Source organism: Mustela nigripes, chromosome 3 (genome assembly GCF_022355385.1).
Source record: "Mustela nigripes isolate SB6536 chromosome 3, MUSNIG.SB6536, whole genome shotgun sequence".
NCBI classification, from domain to species: domain Eukaryota; kingdom Metazoa; phylum Chordata; class Mammalia; order Carnivora; family Mustelidae; genus Mustela; species Mustela nigripes.
In genome coordinates, this window is record NC_081559.1 from 48,803,682 (window position 1) to 48,823,649 (window position 19,968).

Genomic DNA, 19,968 nt, shown 5'->3' on the forward strand with positions numbered 1-19,968 from the left:
CTTCTCACAATGGAAAAAACTAAGGATAAGAGTCATTCTTTTAAGTATTTAAATAGAATGCCATTAACCTTATACTCCAAGGTGATAAAACATAACAGAGTACTTAAAAGGGTTCAGAGCAATTTCCTCTGTGGCATTGTTTACACAAACAGCTAACTATAGAAGTACGCCCCACCCCACCCTGCCATGCTGCCCCAGCAAAAAAAAAATCAAGGATCGAATTTGAAAACTACAAGAATCTAATCCTGGAAGCTGAAAACTACAGTCAAGTGTGTTCTTAACATGAAGGCAGAGCTCGGCCCTATGGGAATTAAGAGGTAGAGTCACCTATTGTCACAAAAGTCACTGAACAAAAATGACTCTCTCTTCCCCCCAGAGATGAAAAACATCAAGACAAAATTCTGCTATCCCATCCCAAAATGAGGCAGTGAAACAATGAACCCTATTTTAGTTCTACCTCTGTACAAACGGGGAGACCATTTCAGCAGCCATTCTCTTTTACAAGAGCTGTTTTGTAACATGAGGCAGTATCTTCCTTACCATGCTCTTCCTATTACTAAAAAAGGCCTGAAGCAAAAGCAAAGGTAGTGGCATAAAGAATGGAGAAGAGGAAACAAATACAAGGAATGGTCTGGAGACAGAATCCAAAATGCTTTGTCATTTATAGAATAAGAGAAGGAAATTGTGCTACCCTTTTTACATTTTTTTATTCCTTTCATGAAATCACTTATTAACTTAAACAGATTTCTCCCATAACAACAAAGCCTTTTTTATATTCTATATCCCTCTTCCCACCACCCCCTGAGAGATCGGGTTCTTTAAGTTAGTACTCTTGTAATATCTGAATACATAAAATATTTGTTAGATTAATTTCCTCCAATATTAAATTTCATAGAAAATCAAAAGGAGGCATATTCTACTCCTATTGTTTTTCTCGGTATTGCTAGAAATATGTTAACTGCTGGATAGTCTTGACACACATACATATGCTATTACATAGTATTTTCTACTGGTTAAATGTTTTACTATCTCAAGCATTAATGGATAAACTGCTTATAAACATTGAGAATTCCCCTCATTGACTTCTTAGTCTGACAATAAGGAGATACAAGAGTAGACAGACCCAACAAATCTTCATAACTATCTAATTAAATCACAAGGGACTTTGTCTCACTGGTGAAACCCAGTTAGGAACTAGGCAAATGGAAAGAACCATCCCAGGCACTTTTAAGGAATATGTTTAGTGCCTTCCTGCCTGCCAGGAGCAATTACTGACCAACCTGCATGAGAATATAAAAGAGAGGGATATCTTTTTTTTTTTTTTTTTAAGATTTTATTTATTTATTTGACAGAGATCACAAGTAGGCAGAGAGGCAGACAGAGAGAGAAGGGGAAGCAGGTTCCCCGCTGAGCAGAGAGCCTGGTGTGGTGATCTCAGGACCCTGAGATCATGACCTGAGCCGAAGGCAGAGGCTTTAACCCACTGAGCCACCCAGGCGCTCCAAGAGAGGGATATCTTGCTGCTTGACTTTCTCTTGCCAGAATTTCTTACATTGAAGGAAACAATACAAGGAGGAACTGAGGACACATTCTAAAGGGGTAAGAGATTAATATCAGCATTTGGATGTTGGCAAGTGGGAAGACTATAAAAAGAAAATTCCTGGACCAATGAACACACATTTATGAGATGCTTATTTCAGTACGAAATCCTGTATAAATTCTGTGGGGAGCACAAAAATTGTTCATATGTTTTCATAGGTATTCGTGGAATGTCTATTATGTGCCAGGCACATAGTGTTATAAACAGAATAAAGTAGAAATAGACAACATTCCTGGCCTCAAGGAGAACACATAGGCAGAAAGGAAAATGAAAAACCAACAGACAAAATGTACTGTGAAATGCTGTCACAGGGAGGGGGGTATAGAGTATACAAGAGGGACCCACACAAAACCAATGGCAAAGATCAGAGGCTCCCAGGAACTTTTTTAAAAGAAAGCCATGTGTATTGGTTTCCTAGAGCTGCCATAACAAATAACCACGAAGTTGGTGGCTTAAAACAACAGAAATTTATTCTTTCACAGTTCTGGAGGCCAGAAGTCTAAAACCAAGGGGGTTGGCAAGATCAAGCTCCGTCTGAAGACTCTTGGGAAGAATTCTTCCTTGCCTTTTTCAGTTCCTGTTGGTTCCCAGTCATCCCTGGCCTTATAACTCATCAGTCCACCCTCTGCCTCCATTGTCACATGAGCTTTACCCCTCTCTCCTCTGAGTCTCAGTGTCCTCTCCCTCTCTTATAAGGACACCAGTCCCTGGGTTAAGGCCTCACTCCAATCTAGATGATGTCATCTTAATGAATTACATCTGCAAAGACCCTATTTTCAAATAAGGTTACTTCTGAATTTTGAGGGGATACTATTCAACCCACTAACCCAGGTAAGAAATGACATAGGCCTGATCTAAAGTAATGAAAAGAAGAGGAAGAAGTCCAAAACAATGCTCAGTTTTTTAATTGGAGTAACATGTTGGTACCCACCTGAGATGAGGCATTCCAAGTAGACAGAGCTTTCCTTGGGGTGTTGGTATAGATAAGTTCTTAAGAATAATGACTACTATTTTTGAACATTTATTATCTACCATTATTTCTAAAACTCACAATAACCCTGTGAAAATAGGTATAATTTTCAGGTTACAGCTAAGCACACTGAAGCTAGAAGGGTAAAGAACTCTCCCAGAATCAGTGTGGAAGAAGTGAAAGATGAAAGAGGAGTGGATGGAGAATATGGAGGAGAGTCCACTGAAGTTGATAGAATTTTTATTTACACCAGGAAATGATCCTAGAGAAATGAAATCTAGGCACTAATAGTTAAGTTTCTTAAATTACTGTCTTTGGGAAAATCCATACTTTGCCACCAACATGGTTTATATGGAGAGATTCACATCAGAAATTAGACATTTTGGGGTGCCTGGGTGTGTCAGTGGGTTAAAGCCTCTGCCTTCGGCTCAGGTCATGATTCCGGGATCCTGGGATTGAGCCTCATATCCTGCTCTCTGCTCTCTCTCTCTCTCTGCCTACTTGTGATCTCTATCTGTCAAATAAATAAATAAAATCTTAATAAAAGAAATTAGACATTTCATTCCCTCCACACTTTTATATGTGTGGCTCGTTTGTTGGGGCATCAAGGAATCTTGTCCATCAAATAAAATTTGTAAAAACAAGGCTGTCAAAATTCAGCCATCCCTAAACTTGGTGTTCATCTACCAAACCAAGGGCTGTTTTGCCCTCCCTCCTCATCTCTTACCTGGACTAACAACCACCCATCAGGTCTTACCTTCTGAGAGGCTTCTTCTGACCCTTGTTAAAGAAAATTACTCAAAACACAGAAATAAGGCAAAAAATAATTATATGCCTCGCTGGACATGCTCCAGTTAGCCCACTAGTGGGTCATCTCTTTTGGGGAATCTAACTTCGTTTCACTTAATATCACAATTGATCGGGGCACTAACATTTTACAACTCAGTACAGTTAGAACTCTAACTTCTAAAAAACATGATAAAGTGTGATCATTTTTTTCTGTCTAGCAGAGAAAACAACCCCCAAATCAGTTTTATAGCCTCACTGGACGTTGATCAGCTTTGTTTCTAGTTTAGCAATCTTTACAAACAGGCTTTTCCTTATTGATTTTTAAATTCCATTTCTCCTGGTCTTTTTCATCCAGTATTGTCATTCTGATAGTTTACTCCTCATTAAGGCAAACAAAATTTTGACACATGCTCACTATCTTTTTCTATGAAAATTATGCAAATAATTTGGAAAATGGTTAACATATCCTCAGTAAAAATTGACAGTCCCTTCCACCTTACACCAACTATTTCTGTAGCAAGCACTAAAGTAATGACTTATTTGCCTTCTCTGCCAGACTAAGCAGTGACTTCTAGGAAATCGGTGAACATTTCTCTTATGTCCCATCATTGTCTCTAGAACCCTGCAGAACAATTGTCCCAGAGGATGAGCTCAACAAGAATTTCTGAATACATTTCTTACCTAAATGCCTTGGAACCCTTTCTCCCACTCTACTCCTTTGTCTGTCTTGATCTGAAGCTCCTATATCTTTTTTTAGTGGATAATGGCCCTCTTCACTACCTGCAGCCTCTCTGAAAATTATCAACATATTATCTAATTAAATGACAGGTTTTTCTCCCAGTGGCAGACATACAGTAGGGTTTGTACCTGACAAGAGGATGGAATTCCCATCATCTACCTGAGCATCAGTAAGCCTCAAAAATAAAATTAAATGAAAGTCACTACTGCTACTTTGGAAAAAATAACGGTTTTTATTCAAGATAGAAATTGATTGCACAACTAGCATATTATAAAGAAAGTGCTGTTAAACAAACTCTAAAATGCACAGCAACATGTAAAAACATCTGAAATACATAATGTCAAGCAGAAGATGCTCTATCCATACTTGTAAATCAATGTCTTAGAGCATAGAATGAGCATCATTTTTCTGATCCAACTCTTTGTTTAAAGACTATCCTGTTGGTGTTAAATTTGTGATAATAATGAAAGCCTTAGTAGGTATCAAATTAAACTCTTTTAGTCATCAATTTATTGACTCTGCTTTAAATTCATCCTATGTGCCTACTCTGTGAAAAGGAATCTGGGATTCTTAAAATTTTTCTTCTGTGAAGTTTTCTCAGTAGAGGGCGCTAGAGAGACACTGCAAGAGGAAAGTCGTTCCTACCTCAAATTGTTCAATTGGCAGTCAATTAGGGATCCGTTTTTCAGCAGAGAAAGCTTCTCCCAGTACCCAGCTTCTGCAACATGGGCAGCTTCTCCAGCATTAGGCTCATGCCGCAGGAGCAGTCGCTCACGTGTTCAGCCTCCAGCACACAAGGCCTCCCCAACACTCAGGGCCTATGAGAGCATAATGGCCTGCTACACCCAGCCTCTAGTGGCTTCCCCCAGCAACTCTCCATTGCATTTTGTAACAGAATGTCTCTGGTAAAACGCTTCCTCTGAACAGTTTCCTCCAGCAAGCTAGAGGATGGATTTCCAGCAAGATCCCCTGGCACAAACCTTCCAGCAAATTCTCAGTCCTGGGATGGGAGGTAGGGGACTCTTCCACGGGTATCTAAACTGCTTCTTAGATCTGCTGTTCCTGTATTTTTTAGAGTTCTCTTTATTTACTAGCCAATCCCTCATTATTCCAATCCCCTATTATAGTTAACACTTCTTTATATTAAACTCTCCCTATTCAAATTGCCGTGGGCCTTCTCCCTCTTGATTGGACCCAGACTGAGAAAAACTCCTAGGAACAAAATAGAAATGAAGCATCTTTTTGAGTATTTGGTATAAACAGCAGCTTGCCATGACAAAAAGAAAGTTTACTCAAACAACAATGAAATATCATATCTTAAAAGATGAAAATATTTGGGATTTAGATGGCTAAGAAAAATGAAAGCATATAGAGAAATTTGTCTTGTGCTTTTCTTTTGACTTAATAGTCCACATTATCATGATCACATTTATTTACTTTTTTTTAATATTTTTTATTTATTTATTTGACAAAGAGAGAGAGATCACAAGTAGGCAGAGAGGCAGGCAGAGAGGGGGTGGAAGCAGGCTCCCTGCTGAGCAGAGGCCTGACCTGAGCTGAAGGCAGAGGCTTAACCCACTGAGCCAGGCATCCCCACATTTATTTACTTTGAGATGAGCAAGATGTATACATTTTATCATCCTAGGATAATGTGCCCCAGGCACTTGAAACTATCCCAAAGTTAAATTTAGGGGAGTCATAGACAACCAAATAACCTAAAAGCTCTTGTTTTCCCTTCTCCAGTAATTCTTCTCCAGAATTTTCAAATCTGGAGAAATTCTTCTGTCATCTTTAAGGAAACATCTATGTTTTTATTCCTCAAATGCTATTACTTTAGCCATGTAATTATAAAATAAAGGGAGGAATAAAGAAAAAAGACACTATACTTTGTAATTCTTCACAATTCTAAGAGAACCAGCATTTTATGTATGTACTTAGGCTAAATAAGCAACAATAAAAATGTCCCACATGGTCCAGCAGCCTTGTACCAATCAGATTTAGTCAGGTAATGATTACCTGCTTCAGAAGTACTTTCAATCAAAGTAGCTTCTCCAAGTGAGTTTTGCCAGCGTTCTAATTCTGTTTGGAGTAAACAAACTATTTGGAGTAAATGCTATGAAATGGCCAAAGGCATAACAATCATCCAAACATCTTCTGTGTTAGATTTAAGGCTATTTCTCTTTCTGAAAATTTGGAGGTACAGAGAAAGTGAGATTTCTCCAAACTTAAAGAGATTTTTTTTTCAAAGTTTTAAGCCTTAAATATTATTTTTGTAGTCAGATAGGCCGAGTTTAACCCCAGCCCCGTTCCTTGTCCACTGGATAACTCCAGACAAGAGTTTTAACCTCTCCAAATCCTAGGTTCTTCCGCTACAACATGAGGATAGCAAGGTCTACACTGAAGGATGGTTGCAAGGATTAAATGAGATAATGTGTGTAAAGCTAGTCAGACACTGCTCACTACTCTGCGAGGAAAAGCAACTGCCATTGTCCTTACTACTGCTGAGATCTCATTGTCTAACTTTCTAACCTTATTAATTCCGTGACCTCTTTTTTAAACAAGTTTGTGTCAGAAGATGATCCTATAATGTCTATGTGTGTCTCATAAAAATTAATCTGAACCTGAGGGAACCTTGAACTGAGTTGTTCACATGCCAGTTTAATATTTCTTTTATCTTTACTTCCCCTTCCTTTCAAAGTGAGTGTCTCCTTTCTCAGTTCAAAGTGAAGAGCAAGTGAATATTCCTCAAAAAGTGCTTTTACAAGCTTTTCATTATTTGGCTGAGAACATTCTTGAGCATTTTTTATACAAATTGTGGTAATTTCACCATCCACTCTTTCCTCACAGAAAACTTGACAGGTTTTCAATGTGTTTTTGTAAAATCTGCTCTTTTTGAGGTAGAGGAAAATATCTGTGTCGAGAACAAGCGTTTCTCCTCTCCAGGTGGCCTCAGGTACTGAGGACCTGAGCGACTCTGAGGAGCTTCTTCTCTGGAGATGCCTTCTGGGGTTCTGCCTATTCGGACTTTTCCCCTCACTGATAAAATTCCTGTTTTTTTCTAAAAGAAAACTTGCTTTTAATAGCAAAGATTCTTTGAGCTTCTGGATAGCCAGAAATGATCCTTGGACGGAGATTCTTCCATTAGGTTCCAAAGGACTGAAGCGTAAAGTTGGGATTTTCCTTTTCAGATCCATTACCAGACTTTCTAGAGGGACTTGACTCCTAAAAACAGATAGATCGAGGATAGCTTCCACAGAGCTGAAGACCTAAAATTAAAGAGAGAGAAGTTAAAACAGCGCTGTCAGTTCAAGCAGACTACATAAACACGTTCTTTTTCTGCCACTCTCTCTGTCTCCACAGCAGTTACCCCAAACCAAGCCCAACGGCCCAGCATAGACTGGTTTCTTGCGCCATCAAAGGGATCCCACAACCCCATCAAGTTCACAATTTGGGATTCATAGTCCCTCACTGCATTTCCAAAAACAGAGATAGTCAAATATTTTTTAGAGACAGAATGTTATTTGAAACAAAGCCGTAAGCAAAACCTATACACTGTTGTAAGTACAGATAGCACTCTGTTCTAGCTCTTCTCTGTGGATGGGATCCCCTTAAAAAGCCCTTCTGGCAAAGTTCATCAGAAGCTGCCCAGAACCCTGAGTTTCTTAGTGAATGGTTTTAAACCAGTGAATTTTAACTCTTTCCTCCTATATCTACTCTCCTGCCTCTTTAAAATCTTTTTAATGTTCATCTTAATTGGGTTTTTGTCCCCAAATAAGTCTTTAGGTAGATAACTGACATCCTCCATATAAGCATAAAAGCACTTGCTTGAAAGCATCAAGAAACATACACAGAAACATAAAATAGGCCAGACAATAAGCAAAACATTTCAAGACACACGTTTGGCATTTAACAATGACTCAGGTTAGCAAGGGTGCATTTTCTTTGGTAGGAATCACGAGATGAGAGTGCTTTGTGTCGCCTGTGTAAGGAACACAGAGAAGAAACATGATCCAGGGGGCACCTCGGTGGCTCAGTTGGTAAAATGACTGCCTTCAGCTCAGGTTATGATCTCAGAGTCCTGGGATGAAGCCCTGCGTCGAAACCCGTGAATCCCATGTCAGGCTCTCTGCTCAGTGGGGAGTTTGCTTGTCTCTCTGCACCTTCCCCTGCTCATGCTCTCTCTCTTTCAGATAATTAATTAATTAATTAATTAAAATTAGGAGGGAAGGGAGGGAGGGCGGAGGAGGGGAAGAAGGGAGGAAGGGAGGGAAGAGATCCAGGACCGCCAGTATCATACCTTACCTTTTCATGGCAATGAGGGTCTGTGAACGGAGTAGATCCAGACTTTTCTACCTGACAGCGTTCCTGTTTTCTGTTGACATTCTCTACACATAAGCAGAAACATTGCCATCAGAAGTGTTTGTGGGATGACACACTAATAATTACTTAAATTATTAATAATAAAAATCTTCAACTCTGTTGTTTCACATACCTTATTTTTTTCTACACTTTTCCTTTAAATTCAACATTTTTTTTTAAATATTTTATTTATTTATTTGACAGAGAGAGATCACAAGCAGATGGAGAGGCAGGCAGAGAGGGAGATAGAGGGAAGCAGGCTCCCTGCTAAGCAGAGAGCCCGATGCAGACCCGATCCCAGGACTCCGAGATCATGACCTGAGCGGAAGGCAGCGGCTTAATCTTAACACTGAGCCACCCAGGCGCCCTAAATTCAACATTTAAATAGTTTTCCCTTTTACTTTAAAATTCATTTTTTGTGTACCTATGATCCTAATCATATTTTTTAAAACACATAAGTGTGTATACATATGTATATATGTATACATATATATGAATAGAACACAAAAACCTAAGAGGAAAGTCTCCCTTTGTTAATTATGGCCACAAGGAGACCACCTTGAGAATCCAGATACCACACTATCCTGGTTTTCTTCAAAATTAGCCCTTTGCTAATTCTTTTTCTCTTCCCATTTTCTATATGTTAGCATACCTTAGGCCTCAGGCCTTGTATCTCTTAGCAAACGAAAACCCAGTCAAGGGTTCATCTTGACAATCCCACAGCTTTAGATACTAGCTCCAGATGTATCTTGCAAATTCTATCTTTGGCCTTGACTTTCCTTTGCTTTTGGAAATCTCTACTTCATTATGCAAATAAACGTCTCCTTGACCAGAGTTCGACTCTTGATAACCATCCCCCTCCCAAAAGTACTCTTCCTCCAGTGTTCCACATCTAAGAACATGACATCTAACCTGTCAGCAAATCATGAATGGCCACTGGGTCTCAATCACCAGCCCTGTTAACACCCTAGTCAAAACCAGCAATGACTACTAGCTCCTGTTCTCCACACCACTGCTAGAGGGATCACCCAAGAAAAGGTAGTCACACTTTGACAGTCATCTGCTCAAATCCCTCCCTCTCCCCCAGAATAAAATCCAGACACCTTGCCTTGACTTACAGGCTGCTTAATATATACTGGTCCCCAGCCTCTCATCTGACCCATCTCCTTTTACTCTCTCCTTACTGGCTCTGCTCCGGCCACTTGGGCCTCCTTGCTATCTTCAAAATGCCCAGCATGCTACCCTCTCAGCCCTTCCCTTGCCTTAGAATGTTCTTGACCCTTATCTGCACATTCCCTTACCTCATGCACATGTCTGCCCAAATGTCACCTAAAGGGAATATTTCCCCACCCATTCGATCTAATAAAATAGCCCTCTCCATCCCATTCCATCCCTTTATTGTTTTATATTTTTTCATAGTATTCACATTATATGTTAATATACACAAATTAATATATAAATGTAATAAATAAATATATGAACCCAAATAAATATAAATACATAAATAATATATAAATGTGCAGATTAATAAAACACCCAATGCAATATATATTCATTTATTGCTTTTTTATTATCTATCCAGCATGGATGTATGCTTCAGGAAAGAAAACATTTTGCCTACTTCACTCACTGCTGTATCCAGAAGGCCTAGAATGGGGCCTGGCAAATAATAAGCACTCACAAATATTTGTGAATAAATGAATGAATGAGCCTTCTCTTTCTCTCTCTGAGTTATCAATTCAACATTTGAAAAACTAGCTTCCAAAAACACCATAATCCCGTAATAGCCATAAGAAGGAGTCCCTCCTACCATCCCTACCTGAACACTGCCAATGGGAAGGAAGGAATGAATGAATGGTGACAGATAAAGGTACCCTGATAATCCACAGTCTCTTAGGTCTCTCTCTAGATCCTATCTTCCCTCAAGCAAAACAAGGTCTTTTCTTCTGCCCCCAATACCATGTGGTATTTTACCTCCAAGATGCTGGCATGGAGGCCCATCTTTCTCTGGCAATTTATTTTGCCAGTCACTGAACTGTTGAGAAGGCTGCCCCTTCCATGAGCCTGAAGGGATGAATATGTTCTGCAGACCCAACGGCCTCACCTATGTCAGGGCTGGAGGTAAAGAACAGAATGGCTCCATCTGATATCAGATCCAAGCCATGTTTCTCCAGTCCATTACCAGTGATAAAGCCAACACTATGTTAAAATATCCTTTTGTTGGTTTGAACAGAGAGAAGCAAATGGTATGATGATATTGCTGAAGTCACTTGAAAATTCCCAAAGCGGTCATCTAATTTGTGAGATTATAGATTATTTTTGTGGGGATTTCTTTTCTGTATTTTACAAGTTCTCTACAACAAAATGTATCACTTTTTCCCCCAAGATCTAGATAGATTCCAAATATAGAAGGAAAGAAGTTTTCAAGAATTTGGCAGTTACTACCAACTTTATCATGAACCATTTTACATATATTCTTGCTAATGCAATATTGTACCACTTTTATATTCAGAATAGAATAATATTTTCAAAAAGCTACTTTAAACTTTACCAATCCCATGAATCATTTTAATGAAACTCAGTTTTTAATTTCATTTCAGAAGTATTTCTAAGTTTATAAAATTTGATTTGGAAGTACCTTTTTTTCCTTTGAACCTCACATTTGCAACTCCCCTGGCTTTTGTTGGATTTATCACATTTCCAACAACCCCACTTTCATTCTTAGTATCTTGGAAGTGAGTCTTCATTACTGTGGTCCGCAATTGATCATTAATAAGGTCAGCCAAATGACCAGCAACTGCAGCTGTTCTTTCAGAAGTTTTGGATTCCTTGCCTTCCAAAACGGATGCCTGTAAGAGAACGAGTAGGATAGTTTTTAAATATAAAAAGAAGATTCAACTTAATACAGGCATTTCACACACCAGTGAGGGAGAGGCTATTTTATTCAATAAAGGTGTTAGTACAGTTGATCAGATACTTGAAAAAAAGAATTAAGGATAGATCTTTGCTTCACATCATATGCCACATGTATTTGAGAATTAAATGTAAAAAGTGAACTCTTCATTTGTTTTATAAATGGAAAGCATTTGTTAATATTTGTCTGATATTAGAAAGGCCCAAAAGTAATGGCAATCCCAAAGTTAGAAATCAGAGATACAAAATTTTAAAAATTAAGTTTAAAAGCAAATCAAGCTAACCACCAAATATGATAGTTTGGAGATGGCTGTATGTTTTGTTGATTGTATAGTCCCACAGTACATAAGCCAATAATAAATACATCTCTACTTTTTTTTTTGCCAGAGTTAGAAAAAAGATACCCTAAAAAAACAAAACAAAACAAAAAACAGCAATCATACTGGGGCTGCAGTAGAGTAAATCCTGCCCTCCTATACATATCTGAGCTGGAATTCAACTACTGAGAGCATATGCTATTGCAGACCCCGCCATCATACTCAGCACAGAGTACCAGCTCCCAGATACCTCCCTGAGCTCACTCTCTTTGAACTTCTTATTTTACCCAGGTATGAGGCTTCTATTTCAATGTTTTGACTTGTTCCCCAGCCCATTTAGGAAAGTGGACCCATAAGCTGCTCCCAGTGCTTACATAGGTAGTCCAACCCAATTATACCAAAGCTCAGACTTAATCTATCCTAAATTACCCCCAGGGAGGACAGGATATCTTATGGGCCTGAGTAGGGGTTAACAGGTCACAAAGATGTTTTGGGCTCTGAGCTCAGAGGACTCTGTACGCAGAACAGGACTTCACTGAGGACAAGCAAGCTACTTTTGACGTCCCAGGTCAAGAAAATAGTCTAGGTACATAATATCCTGTCCATCCGAATGGCACCTTGAAATGAAAGCAAAAGAATAAAAAAGGCTGAGGTCAAATTTTAATTAATGGCCAAATTTAATTAAAAATGCAAAAGAAGGGGTGCCTGGGTGGCTCAGTGGGTTAAAGCCTCTGCCTTCGGCTCAGGTCATGATCCCAGAGTCCTGGGATCGAGCCCCGCATCGGGCTCTCTGCTCCTCAGGGAGCCTGCTTCCTCCTGTCTCTCTCTCTGCCTACCTGTGATCTCTGTCTGTTAAATAAATAAATAAAATCTTAAAAAAAAAAAAATGCAAAAGAAGAGTTCAGAACAACAGCAAAGGGACAGAGGGACAGGGGATGAAAATGGCTCATGTTGAGACATATAAAACAAAGGGAGTGCCTCCTGAAAATGAAACTTATAATGATCTATTAAATATTTGTTACAGAAAATACTTTTAATAGAGGAAAACAGAGTTTCTTAAAATATTCACAACTAGATCGCATAGCAAACAGTAAAAATATATGTTTTCCTCCATCCTAGTCCTAATTGGTATAATGTAATAATCCCAAAATAGTTCTTCCTAGCAGAGGAAAAAAAATGACAAGAGATTTTTTAGATTTTTCAGGAATTCTACTTCACTGATTTGTCTCTATACAACACTGGCTGGCCCACACCAATCTCAATGGTTCCATGGCTTGTCAATGAGTTTCCTGTTTGCCTTTCATCAATGTCAAAGAAAAACTTTCCATCAATTTAAATTCAGAAAATCTTACTCCACCTCTGCCCTCAACGATACTAATTCCATATTTCTTTATTTAAGTGTCTGCATTTCATTTATCTTTGAAATCAAAGGAACTCTCCCTGACGACTACCAATCTCTGCTATCCAGCATTAAGAAAAGGGGTTCTTGGAAATAACCCCGCCGAGAACTACCGCAGAGATATAGGATTTTGAAACAAGAGCAGCATTTTGGCCAAGAGTTATTAGGTGATGACATTTTCCCAGTATCCGTGATATACTTAAGACACTTTGACCGTAGTGTCAGAAAGCTAGAAGCTATAAAGAAAAACTGAGTTTTTAAGCAAGGCAATAAGATTCATGCCCTGTGTTCGTATATATTTCCTTTTTTAAAAAGTAGTTATTTTCATTGACGTTGCCGTTGCTGCTGCCAGTAAACAAAATCGTACTGAGACCTCACGACGGCTTTGGCATCTCAGGGACCCGAGCCGTTAAAGGCCCTGCCACGCTCTCACGCGCTCGATGGAAAGGACACGGAAGGCTCAGTCTTGAACTTGCTAACGGTTCTTGCTAGCTAGCACAGATGGTGAAAACACGGAGCCCTTTGTCCTTGGAGGCTGAGCTACGGCCACAGAGAATTCCCACTAATGCAGACAAGACATCGGGATGCCTTCCAGCTTGAATCCTTGGCTCGACCCCTTTTCGCCCGCCCTTCTCAAATGGACACAGCGGCCTCCGTTTCTGGGTTCTTCTCTCCGCCCGGGCTCCCCCATGCAGTGGGAAGCCACAGTTAAGCCCAACCAGCCTGCGAAGCGACTTCTCGACGAGGCAGCTGTGCCCCGGAGCAGGAGACTCCGGGTGCGGGCGGCGGCAAGGCGTGCCCCGGCCTCGAGCCTCTCCCGCACCGCCCGCTGTGAATGCACCGCGCGCGCCGCACCGCCGCAGGAGCAGGTGCAGATCGGTCGGGGCCGCGTCTGCGGGCGGGTGGGCCTCCGCGCCAGGGGACGCTCCGCCCGCACCCGGCTCCCGCGCGCGCCGTCCGGGACAGCTCCGCACGCGCGCCGGCCCCGCTCCGCGCCCGTCTGGGGGACCGGGGCGACGGGCGGGAACGACCCTGCGCCGCAAAATGCAAAACAAAAGCAACTTGCCATGGCGGAGGAGAGACGCGCCTTCGGCCGCCGGCAGGGCCCACCCGACTCTAGCACCGCGCGGGCCGCAGGGAGGCCCCGCAGGCAGGTTTTGCTTTCAGTTTCGGCTGCGGCTAGCTCGGAGACAATGTGAGAAGAGACGGCCCCTCCACGGCCTCCCCCTGCTCCGCGCCTCGAGGCCTCCGAGCGCGAGCGGAAGCCCCGGCCCGGGCCGCCTGCTGCCTGGGTAGTTTCACAGCGTTTGAAACTCGCGCGGGAGGGGCGCCGGCAGGAATCCCCGCAGTCGTTCGGGGACTCCCCGGGTGCTGTGTCTGTCCCGTGCTCAGTGGAAATCCGGACCTCCTTTTTGCGCCCTCGGCTTCCCTGTCGCGGGACTTCCCACCACCCCACACCTGTTCCTCCTCTGCCTCGCCTGCCAGCGCAGGGCCGGGCGAGCCGCGGCCAGGGACACAGGGCACGGGGCTGAAAAGCGTAGGGCCCCTGTCAAGAGACAGCTCCCCGGCTTGTCCACGCCGGTCTGACTCCAGTCTGGCACCTAGGGGGACACGAGTAATCTACCTACAGGGCTTCGCAGTCCAAGAGAGCACGAAGAGGAAAGGCAAATGGCTGGCAAACGTGAAGAAGCCTGGCTCCACGCCTAAGAAATACCGACTGAAATCCTCCCGAGATCCCTCTTCTCCACGATGAGGGTGATAGAAATTAAAAAGTATAGTGATACCCAGTGTTAGCCAGAGTGTGAGGAAGCGTCCGTGTTGCTGCAAGCGTAGATGGGTGCCACCATTTCTAAGGAGTTGGCCCCCTTTCAAAATTTAAAGTGTGAAATGAGTGCGGAAATGCATAGACTGAGCAGTTCCACTCTCAGAACTGAAGTTCCAGCGCCCAAGTCGAAGGTACTGTACACAGATGCCAACTGTGCGTTGCTTTAATATGTGTCATTTTGGTTAAGTTTTTCACTCAGTCCGTGAATAGAGCTAATTATTATATGGCTGATGGCACATCTATATGGCCTGAGACTATGATAATTTTAAACAGTTGGAGGTTATCTATACGTAATTCCCCAACTCAGACTTTATCTTCAGATTCCTGTATCTAAGGGCCCAGTTGTATGTGTAACAAGCATGTGAAATTTAACGAGACCAAGCAAAACTCTCCTTCCACCCTTTCTTCCCTCTCAGTACATAATAACACTACCCACCCAGGAGCCCAAGCTCATGACTCACTGGTCTTCTGTGATTCCTCTTTTCCTTAGCTCTGTTTAGGACATTCCATAAACACACATTCTCTCCAACCCCACCTTCACCAGCCAGGTCAAGTCCGCATCCAGCCTCGTTCCCCTTCAATTCATTCTGGATACCACACACCAAACAATTCTTTTTTAAGGTAAGTCAGGTTTGTTCCCTATTTAAACACTTTGATGTCTTCCCATTGCACGGGAATACTTCACATTGGTTTTATTTATTTGTTTATCTATTACTTTAAATTCCCATTGCGCCTTAAATAAAATTTACATTTCTCACCAGGAAAGAAAAATGGCCTTGATCTACTTTCTATGGCTAGACCCCCTAAACTGTCCTCACTCCCTCTGTTCTGACCACACAAGAAGCCATCTAACTGGAGACTTTTCTTGCCCTTGGTTATTGTTTGTTTTGTTTTGTCTTTTTAATTTATTTGACAGAAAGAGAGAGCACAAGCAGGGAGAAGCACAAAAGGGAGAAGCAGGATCCCCGCTGAGCAGGGCCCCTGATGTGGGGGCTTGGCTTGATCCCAGGACCTGAGCCAAAGACAGACACTTAACTGACCGAGCCACCCAGGCGCCCCTTACCCTTGGTTCTTTGTCCAGGCTGGATAGCTCCTCCCTGATCTTCACTTTTCTGACCCCTTGCTGTGACTAAAGTCTTAGCTCAAATGACCCCTCTTCAAAGAGACTGCTTCTAATTACCCTGTCTGAATTTGTTCCCCCCTCCCCAGTTAATTGTTATACTATCACCCTGTCACTCTGTCTTAATAGCATCACCCCTTTCTAAAAATATCTTCATATATTTATTGTTTTTCTCACTTGTCTCCCCCAACATGGTAGACATTAGTACTGCTCACCAGTGTTGCTTGATCTTCTCAATTCAGGCACCTGGAGGCATTGTCCTTCCTCAGCCTTTGATTTCGTCAAGGCCATATCATTCATTCAGCCTGTGAAAGAGAGGAGACCTGACATGTCTCCTATTTGGGTGAAGTGTTCCATTGGCAGCACAAGAGTCTCCAATGCTCTCTTCTTGTCCTTGGTGCTCAAAGAAGAATGCACTGAAGGGAACATGCACCACTGAGCCAATATGCAGAACACATTTGCACTAGAGAGCCGCCTGGACCCATAACAAAATATATATGAATGAAAAATAAAGTTCTGATGTTTTAAGCTACTGAATTTTTTTCAGCAACATCATGCTAAGATAGTCCACTAGAATTAAAGAACACCATGAAAATATTTGCAAATTACACATCTAATAAAAGATCTGTATCTATAATATACAAAGAACTATTACAACACAAAAATAAAAAGACAATTCAACTTAAAAATGGACAAAAAATTGAATAATAGACTTTTTTTCAAAGATACATGAATGGATAATATGCACATGAAAATATACTCAGCATCATTAGTCATTAAAGAAATGCAAATTAAAACCACAATGACATACCACTCCACACTGACTAAAATGGCTGTAATCAAAAAGACAGATAATAACATGTTGTCAAGAAAGTGGAGAAAGGAGAACTCTCATACATCGCTGGTGGGAAAGTAAAATGTTACAGCCACCTTTTTAAACAGTTTAGCAGTTCTCAAAAATTTAAGCATAAATTTACCACGTGACCAGGAAATTTTACTCGTTGAGAACTAACCCAAGAGAAATGAAAACATCATGTCCAAACTAAGACTGCCAGTCTTCATAACAGCATTATATATAATAGCCAAGAAGTAGAAATAACCCAAATGACCATCAATTGCTTGAAGGATAAACAAAATACACCATATATATATAGTATATATATACTATATATATCTATATATATATATTTACAATGTAATACTGCTCAGCAATAAAAAGGGGTGAACTACTAATACATGATACAAAGATGAAGCTCAAAAACATCGACGAAGTGAAAAAGTCTGACACAAAAGGTCATATGTTGTATACTTCTGTTTAACCAGAAAAGACAAACATATGAAGAGAGAAAGCAGAATAGATGTGCTTTGGGCCGGAGGTGGGAACAAAGATTAACTGTAAATGGACACGAGCACCACGAGCCAAGCTGGGACACTCTCCAGGGAATAACAAGAGATCTAGGATAGAGTCAGGAAGTCTACCCATGTGTGCCATGGAACCTTAGAATGACCCTTAACCTTGTATGTTCCAACTATTCCAGCTTGTACGTGCTGACAGGACGCAGGAAAATGCTACCCCCAAAATATGACAGCTTGGCATACTGAATTTTCAAACTGAGGGAATAAAAGAAAGGACATGTGCAAGAAAGACTTTCTGACATTCCCCTGAAGCAGGTCATAAAACTCTTCAGTGTTTTATGTAACCCTCATTCTTCCCTGTATCCAAAAGAAAGGAAAAGCTTTACCTCCAAAGACAAAAGGACACAGAAAGGAATCTGAATGAACAGGCCTTGCTGTTTCCCTTAGTGTTTATTACACTTAGCGAACACTCTTCGTCCTAACATCTTCCACTTTTTATGACTTCACACTCATCATCAGCTTTAGCATAAAAACACTCGGGTTTAATAATTTCTTGGGGTCTTCATCTCCTTATGAAGGCTCTCGTATCACAGAAAATTTATATTAAATACATGTCTGTGCTATTCTCCTGTTAATTTGGTTTAATTGGTTTAATTTTCAGATCTAGTCAGGGACTCTAGGAGGGTTAGGGAAAACTTTTTCTTCCCCTAATGTGCCAAAAGATCCTTGAGCAAACATGACTCCAAATGTAGTCAAAATAATTCTAGCAGCTTATTACTGAAAAGGCATCCAAAAAAATATTTTAATCTCTTACAGCCCCAGTTACGAGGCCTCCCATCTCACTGCACTTTGCTCTGAATCGTAGCTTAAGGAAATGAAATTGACATTTTCCTGGATGTTTTTAATTTGTGATACCAAAAAAACAAAAATGAAACCCATTACTTGATATTTCATCTGTATCTTGTTATTTAATTTCATAAGACGTATATATTGTGAAGACTTCTAAAAATAGCATAATAAAAAAATCATTTTTAAAGGAGTAGTACCCAATGCTGAAAGGGAGCAATGAAATTGTCCTTACTGTACTTAAAATAAAAGTACACACTGAGGGGCGCCTGGGTGGCTCAGTCATTAAGGTCTGGTTTCTGCTTGGGTCATGATCCCAGGGGCTTGGGATGTTGGTTCCCCACCACCCCACACTGGGCTCCTTGCTCAGCAGGGAGCTGATTCTTTCTCTGCTTGTGTTCCCTCTCTCGCTGTCTCTCTGTCAAATAAATAGATATATTTTCAAAAAAAAAAAGAGTACAACTGATGCCTACCTTTCTGGAAAGCACTTGCAGCCATATATATCAAGATCCTTGAAAGAATTTATATCCTTCACCCTATCAACCTAGTAATTATCACCGTGAGATAAGATTAGAATTGCAGAAAAACATTTGTATTCCAGGATATAAAAGGGTTTATTTACATCAAAGCACTTATAAATGTGGAAAATTGGAAGCAATCTAATGTCCTACAATGAGAAATAATAACCCTAGAAATAGGGTATAGTCACAAAATGAAATGTGATATATGGTTGGGGGAAAAGAATTGGAAAGGAGGACATAAAAATGCTACCATTATCTGGGTGTGATTATACTTTGTGTATCTTTCAAGAATGAGCATCTTTTTTTTTTTCAATACCAACCAGATATCATTAACGCTATTCATTGCACAGTTTTGGCTTCCTGCCTTCCAAGCATACAGTAGAATTACACATCCAAGCTCCTTTATGGTTGGGTGGGGCCATATACTTAGTTCTGGCTGAGTTGCAAATGAAAGGGACATTTGCGGACCAAGAATTTAATTGCTATTTCAAGACCCTTCAAAGCTCTTTTCTTCTGGCATGACATCCGGCAGTAAATTGATGGCTGCTGGGATGCTTGGGTGGTGCAGTCGGTTAAGTGTCTGACTCCACATTTCCGCTCAGGTTGTGATCTCATTGTCATGAGATGGAGTCTTCAGTCAGACTCTGTGCTGAGCAGGAAGTCTACTAGGGAGTCTCTCTCCCTCTGCCCCTCCCACTCCTGCTGTCTCTCTCTCTCTGAAATAAATAAATAAGTCTTTTTTTTTTTTTTTTCTAACCCTTCTCATTTCTTTTTTTTTTTTTAAGATTTTATTTATTTATTTGACAGACAGAGATTACAAGTAGGCAGAGCAGCAGACAGAGAGAGGAGGAAGCACGCTTCCTGCTGAGCAGAGAGCCCAATGTGGGGCTCAATCCCAGGACCCTGGGATCATAACCTGAGCCGAAGGCAGAGGCTCTAACCCACTGAGCCACCCAGGCGCCCCAAAAAATAAGTCTTAAAAAAAAAAAAAAGTTTGTGGTTGCTGTTATGTCCCTGTGAATGTCTACCCTGAGCATTCTTTTTGTTGACCCATCATGGACCAAGGAGTAGAATTTTGTTCTGGTCTCTGAAATTAAGACATAATTTGCCACACAGATATCATATAATTTATCCTGATTGATATACAATTGGTTTTCTGGAGCATTGCTAAACTCAAAAGAAAGAAAAAAAAAAAGACAATCTACAACACAATC

The 19,968-nt window shown here is 40.9% G+C and overlaps 1 protein-coding gene across 1 annotated transcript; it reads right to left on the reverse strand.

Moving 5' to 3' along the window:
* Positions 1-4,316: 4,316 nt before the first annotated feature.
* On the reverse strand, positions 4,317-14,676 carry RBM43 (RNA binding motif protein 43). The gene is made up of 4 exons (XM_059392747.1): positions 14,153-14,676; positions 11,096-11,306; positions 8,401-8,483; positions 4,317-7,364 (listed from the first exon to the last, which is right to left on the reverse strand). The coding sequence occupies exons 1-4, from the start codon at positions 14,153-14,155 to the stop codon at positions 6,615-6,617; spliced, it is 1,047 nt and encodes a 348-aa protein (XP_059248730.1). The 5' UTR covers positions 14,156-14,676; the 3' UTR covers positions 4,317-6,614.
* Positions 14,677-19,968: the final 5,292 nt, after the last annotated feature.

Bases quoted from the DNA above. Each gene is read 5' to 3' on its own strand.
- RBM43 (XM_059392747.1), bottom strand. The intron at 8,484-11,095 runs GTACTTCCAAAT...GCTTATGTGTAG, and splicing joins GAGGTTCAAAGGAAAAAAAG to AGAATGTCAACAGAAAACAG. The intron at 7,365-8,400 runs GTAAGGTATGAT...CTTTAATTTTAG, and splicing joins ACCCTCATTGCCATGAAAAG to GTCTTCAGCTCTGTGGAAGC.